The sequence below is a fragment of the Colobus angolensis genome, unplaced genomic scaffold (assembly GCF_000951035.1).
Source record: "Colobus angolensis palliatus isolate OR3802 unplaced genomic scaffold, Cang.pa_1.0 Scaffold7, whole genome shotgun sequence".
NCBI lineage: Eukaryota > Metazoa > Chordata > Mammalia > Primates > Cercopithecidae > Colobus > Colobus angolensis.
The window spans coordinates 29,675,692-29,686,943 of NW_012120709.1; the positions used below are offsets into that span (position 1 = coordinate 29,675,692).

Consider the following 11,252-nt stretch of genomic DNA (forward strand, 5'->3'; position numbering starts at 1 on the left):
AGAATCCTGCATGGGCAAACAGGCTGGTTGGTCACCATATGCATGAAACAAATCTCAAGGCTTCCCAGAGGAGACAGCCTTACCTGGTAACCATCTTTCAGGGAAAGCTCACTGATATACCCACCCGATGCACTGGGGTGGGGACGAGGCGCAGAAGCCATAAACCAGCACAGAGCCCTACTGAGTGTGGTGGGGTGCGACTGCCACTCACAATGGGGCTCCTGGTCATGTGGGGCAGTAGGATGAGTAATGACTCAGGAGCCAGAAGACCGGGCTTCAAATTTTGATCTGACTAACTAGCTGTGGTAACACCAGAAAAATTTCTTAACCTCTCTGATCCTCATCTGCAAAATGAAAGCCGTCGTCTGTCTTACAATGCTGTTCTGAAGATTATATGTGCTAACACATGGACGAGCACTTAGCCTAGAAATCATATTTTAATTAATTCATTAATTATTAAGTTTTTTGATTAACTTCGCTCCATTGCCCAGGCTGGAGTGCAGTGGTGTGACCTCGACTCACTGCAACCTCTGCCTCCCAGGTTCAAGAGATTCTCCTGCCTCAGCCTCCTGAGTAGCTGGGATTACAGGCCTGTGTCACCACGCCTGGCTAATTTTTGTATTTTTAGTAGAGATGGGGTTTCGCCATGTTGGCCAGGCTGGTCTCGAACTCCTGACCTCAGGTGATCCGCCCACCTCCGCCTCCCAGAATGCTGGAATTACAGGCGTGAGCCACCGTGCCTGGCCGAAATAATAACTTAAAAATCCCACCAAAATTTTCTGTGCTCATTGGCTGACTTGTGTTTGTTCTGCTCATGCTGCCTCGGTGATACCCAGGCAAGGTTAGAAATGAGCAGGGTGAACCTGGCGAGGCGGAAGCAAAAGAGGAAAGGAGAGAAAGAGGGCCTTAAACTCCATGCATCACGGAAGGAGCTCCTGAATTGTCTAAGAGCCCATACACAACTCTTGCCTCTCTGCAGAGGACCTAAAAGGGCCAGAGAAGGAGTCAGTCAACATTGCTGGAAGGGCTTTGACCACTAATAAGGTTAAAGTTCAAACTAAAGCTGAAAGGAGAGGCCACATGTCCTGAAAATTACTAAGTGAAAAGTGACTCAGCCACCCTTCCCCTGAAAGGGGATTGACATGCATTCACTTGTGCGTTCACATGTTTGTTTGTTCCCTCATTCACTCCTTTGGCAAGAATCCAACATGTGCCAGCTGCTCACCGGGCTTGGTACTCCTGACAGTACGACACTGTTCCCTGCTCTCAGTCACCAGGAAAGACAGAGAACCCCAAACTGCACCATAACATGCCACAAGCTATTCTAAAGGTGTGGACAAGGTGCTCTGGGGGCTCAGAGGGGCCAGCACCGCTTTGTGCCTGGAGTGTCAGGAAAGCCTCTGTAGATGAGGTGGTGGATGGGAGGAAGCTGGTCAGGGCAGAAGTGGTGAAGAGGTGGCTGGTCACAGGGGATGGAAGGCAACAGCGTGGAGGTCTTCAAGAACAGGTGGGGGACCAGGGGACAAAGCACCACTATTAGCTTAGGCTGAGGAGAGCAAAGGCTTTCAGGAGTGGGTGCCTCACAGAGAATTTGGGAGAGTGGGGGAGGGAGAGAGAGAGGAAAAGGGGCAATACATGAAAGATGGGCTTGACGGAGTTCAGGCTGGTCTTTGTTCTTTCTCTGTCTGTCTCGTTAAGTGCCAGATCTGAGAGCAGCCCAATTTGGCGCCCAGGGAGACAGACAGAGCAGGAGGAAGGTCAGGCTGAGGCAGCAGCATGTGGGGACGGTCACCTGCATTCCTCAGGGCTTGGGAAGCTGCAGGGCTCCAGGAACAGGGTGTGAGAGGTAGTGGAGCAGAGAAGGAGGCTGCAGAGAGGTGGCCTCGTTTCCGGCCTCCCCTCCTCGGGGTTGGAGTGGAGGCAAGGCGGGAGCCGGCTGCCCTTCGCTATTGGTGGGAGTGGAGTGGGGTAGAGCTCCCCCAGGGGAAGGCAGATGGGGACCAGGCCTCCACTGAAAACCCAGACTCTGCCTGCCTGGCCCAGGACTTCATTCTGAGCGGGAATTCTAGGCTCGCAGGAATCTGGGACACCAGTTTAGCCCTCTTTAATGAGGAGAAAAATCGCGCTTTACTGTTCAGGTCAGTGGGAAGAAAAAAACAAACAGATTTTTCTTCTCACCTTGAGGTTTTCCTTTCCTCCTATTTAAAAAAGAAACATAATTCAACACATCTTGAGTCTGGGTGTGCGGCTCGGTGGAGTCTAGTTTTGATCAGGACAAATGACTGCCTGGAAACTGGGGGATAAGGAACTTGCAGCTCCTTGTTAGGCCAAGGTCAGGCCTCCCAGTGGCCTCCCGTCCATTTGTGTGTCACTGTACCTATGTGACCTGGCTGCCTCGTCGTGCCTACTTCCCAGATCAGTGCTGGAGAGGGCACATTCTGCTCGCGTCTGCTGTTTTGCTCTATTCAAGCTGTACTGCCTGGGATGGAATACCTTACCTCTCATGTCTCACTTTCGTATCCTGTAATATAGGGGCCATAATACCAATCTCACAGGTTGTTGTAAGAATATAAGAAATTACTTGTCTGGAAATCCCTAGCACAATGCCTAGTCCATAGTACTTGCTCAATTAAACATGAGTTAACACTGAAGACAGAAACGAACCAACCAGTTATATGCCCAGGCTGAGGCAGCCTAAGTTGGCACAGGTACTCAGGGGCATGAGTCAAGAGGGTAGAACCCAGGAAAAGAAGATTCACAGCTGTGATATGCCAAGCGGCATAGAAGGGCACCTCTTTCCTAGGGCTAAATAACACAAAAAGTTGCTCTCCCAGAGCAGCTGTGGAGAGCTGGGGCACAATCTGTGAGCCTCATTTTTTTTTTTTTTTTTTTTTTGAGATGGTGTCTCGCCCTGTCACCCAGAGGCTGGAGTGCAGTGGCACGATCTCAACTCACTGCTGCAACCTCCGCCTCCCGGGTTCAAATGCTCCTCCTGCCTCAGCCTCCCGAGTAGCTGGGATTACAGGCGTGTGTCACCACACCCAGCCATGTTGGCCACGCTGGTCTCGAACTCCTGACCTCCTGTGATCCACTCGCCTCGGCCTCCCAAAGTGCTGGGATTACAGGCATGAGCCACTGAGCCCGGCCAGAATCTGTGAGCCCATTGTGGACCTGGAGCAGAGCAATATTCCCCAAAGGACATTAGGGACTCGCCTGTAGGGTGAGGAACCACAGTGGCCAAAGCCCCCAGTGCTGGTGCTGACTTCAAGCAGACCCTCCAAATACCCATGAACTGACCCTCCCCCAGAAAGGAAACTCATGATAATAACAGCAGACGTTCATTTACTATTTATTACGTACTAAGCAGAGCATTAAAATTCTTATGCATCACCTCATGTAATTTTCATTAAAAAAACTCTACAACATCGTTACTAGATGCAATGGCTGATGAAAACCTGAGGTTAGGGAGGTGAAGTAACTTGCCCAAGGTCACACAATTTTGAAGTGGACAAGCCTGGCTTCCAGCAGGGTCTAGGGACCCCAGGGGCCGATTCTTACAGCGGTTGTTGCTCCGCAGTTGGTCTACGTGGAAGCCATGTGCGCCTTCCCTGCTGTTCCCTTGAAGAGTGATTGGAAATAATTGGAACTGTCATTGGAAGTAATGAGAAGTGACAGAGGTTGGGTTAGAAGGCTTATTGCTCTAAGTCTGAATGATCCCCACAAACCCAAGCCTAAATTTAAACAATGAAGTCACAAAGCAATTTCCCTCTCAGGGATTTCATTTTCCCTCTTTCCTCCCCCACCAAGAAAAGAAGTATGACTATATTGGGGCTGAGTCTCTGCTTAACACAATGAATTTCTCCTGGAACAGAAAATTCCTCTTTGGCTTGATCCTATTCATTTTCCATGTGGAGTAATAAGATACAAACCTGGAGTGAATATACGGCCATTCTTAATTAAGAGATCCAAATTCACGGTTACACATTTTTTTCTTTCCTCTTTTCAGAAAACATCCCATGAGGGATGAGCACCTAGAGGTAGCTTGTTGCTGGCAGGTTGTGATGAAGAATGAGACCATAACCTTCAATAGGCAAGGACACTGGAGTCTCAATCTCTCCAGGAAGCTCCTGGCTGAATGCCAAGGATGCACTGATTAATTCTACTCCTTTCTGATGCTGATGGGTGATCCATCAACCCACCAACTGCTTATTTAGCGCGATCTCAATAATGAGCAAGTGCTGTGAGGGGCATGGGGATATCAGACCAGCCCCTGAAGACCTGCATGAGAAGAAATACACAGCAGCCAGCACGTAATGAAGCAGCTTCCTCTTTGGGACTCCTAGAATCCTTGGTACTTTCCTCCAAAATCGCCTCCTCGTGTATCTGACATTCCTTGTTTGTGAATACATCTCTCCCACTGATCTGAATTCTTAGAAGGTAGAAAGGGAGCCTTTTGTGAGATCGGGGTCTCAGAGCCCAGCTAGGGGCCCGAACTGTAGCAGGCGCACCCGCTCTGTAATTGTTTTGTGTGAGAGAGCGTGTGCCTGAAGCAGGAAATGTTACAGCTTGGATGTAAGCCCTAAAGAAGATCTTAAAAGGGACATCAGTGAGCTGCTCCCGCCATCCGTGAAATAGAACGTGCTCAGAGGCTGCTCTGTAAACACCAGGAGGTCAGCTTAGCTTAGCTTTTTCATCCTCTACAGTCTCTATGCCTTCCTCCTCCTCTTCCTCCTCTTCTTCCTCCTCCTCCTCCTCTCCTTTCTTCTCCTCTGCCACCGTTGATGACCTGAACTTTCCACATCCCCCTTGCTGCCCCTCTTACAAAAACCCTCAATATTCCACACCCACTGAGGGACTATTCTGAAGATAGTTGTCCATTTTCTCTTCTCAGTATGGGCACAAAGGAAACAGCTTTCTCCCCTGCCTGCTTTTGAAACAAAGCAGCATTCAGTCTTATCACTGCCAGGCTTTGGCTGAGGCTCCACACACAGTGACCCAACTGACTGCTGCTAACAAAATCAAGGTTTCATTTCGGCATTCTTCCCCATTTTGGTCTGTACGGTGCCAAAGGAAATAAACCTTTATTTTTCCAGAATCCAGACATTCAGATAATCAGAACTTGAAGGGGAGGAAGGTATGGTTTGCATTTTTTCTTCAGGAAACAAGTCGGAACTGCTGAAAACAGGGCTTTAAGTAGAAAAAGCAACACATTAGGTGAGTCATACCCAATCCATAAACCTCATCATCCACAGTCTCAGGATAGTACTAACAAGGGAAGCTCATGCATCTGACCCCAAAGCATCTGACCTCTTGAACACTAGAAGGGTCTTCTGATGTATTAGAAGGAACACTAGTCATCCATGTACAATGTGTGTAGAAGTAGTTCTCAGTTATACACAATAGTCGTCCAAATACATTTCTTAACCGTTGGAATGGAGTAGGGAAAGGGATGGGTAATAAATGTTCGGCAGAACTTTCCACTTTGGGGTTTAAAGATGAAGCCTCTGCTTCGGCCTGATCCACTCTTCTTAGTAACACAGAGCCTTGATTTCAGAATCACCGTGTGGTAACCTCCTGGTAAGTGGAAAACACATGGTTTTTGGAATCCAAAGTCCTGGGTTGGGATCCTAGCTCAGCTGTTTACTCACAGTGTATTCTAGAGAAAGAAGCTCACTTTACTTCTCTGAGCCTCCATTTATGTATCTGTAAAATGGAGTAATAATGATACTCTCAAAGAGTGATCTGAGGTGGGTAAGGTATGTTAATGTACTTCGTAAACTGCTAAACCTTGTACAAATGTTAGAAATTAACTATACTGTCATAGTATTCCTGCCCATATAATCCCCTTTCAGAGTACTACAGGTGGGCTAGTAATACATTTCATATTTCAAAATCCAACTACAAGTTCAAATCCAGGCAAGGAATCCATTAAGCTATACATTTACTAGGTGTGCTTTACATGCACATTATGCCTTAATTTTAAAAGTAGAAGAAAATGGCCGGGGGCGGTGGCTCACACCTGTAATCCCAGCACTTTGGGAGGCCGAGGTGGGCAGATCACTGAGGAGTTCGAGACCAGCATGGCCAACATGGTGAAACCCCATCTCTATTAAAAATACAAAAAATTAGCTGGACGTGGTGGTGGATGCCTGTAATCCCAGCTACTCAGGAGGCTGAGTCAGGAGAATCACTTGAACTTGGGAGGCGGAGGTTGTAGTGAGTGGAGATTGCACCACTGCACTCTAGCCTAGGTGACAGAGAAAGACTGTCTCAAAAAAAAAAAAAAGAGCTTATGCTTACAAATAATATTACACCATAGCCCCTCTGCACTGAAGTCTATCCTGGGTATCCATGCTTGAGGCTGTTCTGTAGGTAACCCTGCTTAAGATGAGGTCATTTTGGTGAGTATTTCAGTTACTGAACTTCCTGGGTGGGGGGATTGGGCCATCACCCTGAACCTGAATGGTGCTCCCTGGCTAATAGTGCCACAGCGCAGTTCCAGGATGGAGGCTACTACTGTTCTCTTCCAATTAGTTCGTTGACCCTTCTTGGTTTATCATAATGTGCTACCAATTGCCATGAGTGAACAGTGCCTGAAAAAATCAATAAGCATGGTGACACCCATCTGTTCCTGATCACAACCACATCTGGACCAGCCAGAAAATTCTCAGAATTAAAAAAACTCAGAGAATGTTAGTGGTATAAGGAAACTTAGAGATAACCTTAATCTCATATTTTCATTTTATAAAGGAGAAAACTAAGGCTCAGAGTGGTATGATTTTCCTAGGCTCACCCAGAAAAATGATTAAGGAGCTAAAGCTATTAATTTCCAGTCCTGTTCCTTGTACACATACACCCACATCTTTGGGACTTTGGGTATTAATTCCTTTCTCCTGAATACACCAGACATACATGACACTGCAGAGTTCCTAGGACTTCCAATTACGTTGACTAAATTGAAATGTTATGACGCCTGCCTGATTTTTCAGGCAATTTCTCATGTAATAAAAACCAATGCCAATTATTCAGCATTTAGCTCACTTAACTGAAGCATCACAAGAGCAGCTGTGATCTTGAAGCTTAAGTACATGAGCTGAAAAGGAAGTGGAAACATTTTTCTATTTCAAAAATGTGTAATAGGACAGATCATGGAATTAGGGTTCCAGTCTTGGCCCTTTTACCGAGTTAGCTGTATAACCTTCGCCAAACCTCTCTCTGAATTTTGGGTTCTTCATGCTAAAAGAAGGGGTAAGTTTAGATCAAAGATTAACTTGGGTTCCAAGGAAAGGTATCAGGAGGTCTCAATGAGGTCTTAAATATTATTGGCAAATTTGAAGTATACATGTCTTTTTCTAAGAAGTGGTTTTGTGATTTTCATCAGATTCTAAAAAGGGTCTGGGACTCAAAAATTTAAGAACCATTGATTTAAATAGTCTCTTAGTTTTCCTCCAGTTCTGGCAATCTTTGACTCTACCTTTAAAAAATATCCATCATCATTAGATACATTCATGAAATAATACTCATGTGTACCCTGCCCAGATGAGAAAAAGACAAAAATAGGATGTGAAATATATATATATCATTATTATGACCATCACCATTAACGTGGGAAGATGAGGGTAGGACATGGAATCCTACTGAGACCTGTCATTATCTTACAGACCAATGGACTATGTATTCATGCCTTCTTCAAACTCACTTTCTGCGAAACCAAGCTCCTTCCCCATCCTGGCAGAAGTTTCAACAGAGAAGTCTTATTTTTAATCTGGCATTAGCACACACAAGATAACAAAATAAATTTGTATGACAAATATATTATCTGGTCCCTATCCCTGTCATGTTCTTTGTAGAATTTTTAAAAAATAGGACTGGTCCTATTTGCATTAATAGACAAGGAAGCTCAAAGCAAGCTGAATTAGAACTGGGCTCCTCGCTATTGGGTTATCCCCCAGTCAAAGGTTAGTGATCTTCCAAATTTTTCACCTCTCTTGACCTTAAACATTTCAAATATTAAAAAAATCCAATTATCTCTTAACAAATAGTTCTCAAGTGTTTATGCAAGGTACTGAACGTGGTTCACAGGTGAATGAGACACGGTCCCTGTCTTCACGAAGCTTCCAGTCTAATGGGGTGTTAGATAAGCATTTGGAACAACATAATACAAAGTGGCATAAGAGGAAGGCTGTTGGGACTCAAAGGTCCAATAGACTACTCAAAAACAAAGTATATTCAGCTGGTGATAACATGGACAGGTGTATGGAGAAAGTGGCATTTGAGGTGAAACTTGGGGAATGAACATGATTTTGATCTGCAGGAGCAGGAAATAAGGAGGCAGTCTTGGTGGGGGGATTATCATAAACAAAAGTGTAGAATTAGAAAGAAGCATGGGACGTGTTTTGGGCGCATGAAGTAATTCAGGTTCCCTACCGAGTATCTGGGGCTGAGGAGAGGAAGAGCTGTGAATGACATGTAAAGTCTTTGATGTCAGAATGAAGTGTTTGTACTCAACACTAAAAGCAATGAGACTACTAAAGGTTTTTGGAAGAAAGGAGAAAAACCATAGAATTACAGGAATTTTGAATTTAACATTCCCCCACCCCTATGCCCATTGTACAGATAAGGGAGTCAGAACAAGAACCTGGAGGGGTTGCCAGACTCTTAAGTCCCAGCTTCGTGCATTCTACCAGCGGCCTCACAGGGTCACTTGGGTAGCAGTGTGCAGAATGGAGGAGAGAGGACAGGCAGGGCAGGAACGTGGCAGCTGCTCTAGTCGTCAAGGAGAGAAGTTAAGGTGGCACCATGAGGACCGGAACGTTAGGGGAGTGGGGCAGGATAGTGGGGCAGAAGAGGGGCTGAGCCGGAGCCCCTTCTCTCTTCTCCTTGGGGCTCAGAGCACTACTTATTCATTCACATCAGAGAGGCGGGTTATTTGACCTCACTCATTGGAAGGTCCAGGAAGCACGGAGTCAACTGGCCCATAGTTCAGACGATGAACACTCTCCACCCTCCCAGCCCTTGTTTGATACTCTGCAATCATTAGAAAAAGATACGCCAAAAATCATGCCAGCCATGATCAGAAACAGCCCTGGAACTGCCCCTTTAAAGGACCAGTATGATGATTTCAGGATTCAGACAACTTGGTGTGTTTTCTTTCTGGCTTTGCTGAACAGTGTCCAAGCATTCCATGGCTCCAAACCACTTCTTAAACAAGGACAGGTGCTCAAAAAGTGTGACTTTTGTTTCCCTTTCCCAGACCTCTCTCCTATAGGTCACGCTGACATCTTACATTCCATGAAGAGGATGGTGAGATCAAAGAGCCAGCCGGGTGTGGTAGAGAGTAAGCACTTTGAGGATCTCTGCAGCCACAGGAGGCTGTAAAGCAATGCGCTTTAGCAAGCTCTCTCTAGAGGCAGGTAGCCTGCACCCAAATTCCATCTCTCCTAATTATGAGTGTGTGGCCTTGAGCAAGTTACCTGGCCTTTTTACACCTTGGTTTCTTCATCTGTAACATGAGGGTAGCCAACAGGGATGGCTGGACAGTCAACAGGCTTGGTGTGAAGAGCAAATGAGTTACCAAGATAGTACATATAAAGTGTTCAGTATAACAACGACTATTAGCTATTTTTAATAACGCAGCTCTGAAGTTTCATTCAACTGAATATCTGGTGATTGGTAACTTAGTGGTAGAGTCCAGTAAAGGGAACAAAGGTGCCATCCAGCTGCGCCAGATGTGCACAGGAACAGTATTGCAATATTTGGCTAATGTCTAAAGGAGTTTAGAAAATAACCCCTCCCCACCTGCCCTATTTGAGCAACAGTTTGGCTTAGCCCACCTCTTTCATTTCTCTAACTTGAGTGATTATCAGCCTGAAGCTGGCCTAGATGGGTATGCATATAGTTTAGTTGGTTTGTAAAGTTTCAAAAAAGACAGAGCACTCTAGCCACGTATTTCAGGGTTTGGTGGTTCTTCTAGACACCAGCCTCCTTCAAACCTCTGGTGTTGAAGGCTAGAAGGGACTTAGGAACCATCTAATATTCTCTTTCCAGAGCTAAAGACATAGAAGCCCTGGATAAGGAGTAAGTTGTCTGAGGCCACCCAGCTAGTCAGTTTAAAACCAGGACTAGTTCTCCCGTGGCCTGGCGTTCAGGGTAGTGCTCACTCTTGACCACACCTGGCTGACTCTTTGATTTTCGATCTCCAGCTAACTGTTGGGCCTGTCTCCAGTGGATCCCACGCTCCAGGGTACATAGTATGACCTGCCCTTGGCTCTCCCTGCCTGCCTTTCCTGCCCTGGCTCCTCAGATATTCCCAGTCCCTCCTGTGGGCTCCTACCACCCACATCCCTGATGTCCTCTCCTGCAAACCTGCCTCTGCCTAAGGGCCTCTGAGGCCCCAAGAATCCTGCCTGGGGGACCCCAGGAAGGGACGCTCAGGAGGACTCTTCCCTTTGCTCCGGAGCCTGTTTCAGGAAAAAGTGGTGCTTGCTCATTTCCCTCTGTTCTGGCTCCTCTGCTCCGTTTTTTCCAAGTCTTCTTCGCTCTCTGTGCTTCGTCTCCCCCAGCCTTGCCCTTCTGTTTCACATTCCTGTTCTCCTTTTCTCTCTCCTTCCCAACCCGTACTCTTTCCCCTTTTGCTTCCTTCCCTGGGTCACTTGGAGCATTTGCATCTTCCTGGTGCTCCTTGGGCCCTACCCTTTTTCCCTCTCCCCTTTCCTCTCCCCCCCTGCCTGTCCCCCACTCTGCTCACCCTTTAACACATCTGTTTCTAATCTGAGCCTCGGAGGCGCCTGTTTGAAACAACAACAAAAAACCCCCACCCTCAGGAACCTGGCACAAAAATTCCTGCATAAACCTTCCCTCCACCAATTCTCCACTTTTCCCAGATACACCAGAAACTAAACACCGCCCTAAAGAGGACCCTGCACATCAAACGATTCCCCAAGTCCGTTCAAGGCCCCGATGTGCGAGACGATCTCGATGGCCGACTGGGCGGCCCTCGGTTGCCAGATGTGCTCCTCCGTGGCCAGGAGGCAGGGACGGAAAAGCCGGCTCGCTCCAGGGGCTGCGGGGACACTCGGTCAGAAGCAGCGTCTTTCCCGGACGCAGGGCTGCGTTTGCCCACGGCCATCCAAACTCCCGCCCTCCCAGAGGCACTCACCTAGCAAGAGGAGGAGGAGGAGGAGGGACATCCCGATTCCCGGACGCGGGAGCTTCCCCGCTCAGCCGCTGCCTGGCTCCGGGGCGGCCGGGCG

At 47.2% G+C, this 11,252-nt stretch overlaps 1 protein-coding gene across 1 annotated transcript in view; it reads right to left on the reverse strand.

Moving 5' to 3' along the window:
* Positions 1-11,252, reverse strand: part of CLMP (CXADR-like membrane protein) — a 122,359-nt gene extending 111,107 nt beyond the window's left edge. The window contains exon 1 of the mRNA XM_011926998.1: positions 11,159-11,252. Coding sequence (XP_011782388.1) covers positions 11,159-11,189 — 31 coding nt within the window. The 5' untranslated portion in view covers positions 11,190-11,252. The remainder of the gene's footprint in view (positions 1-11,158) is intronic.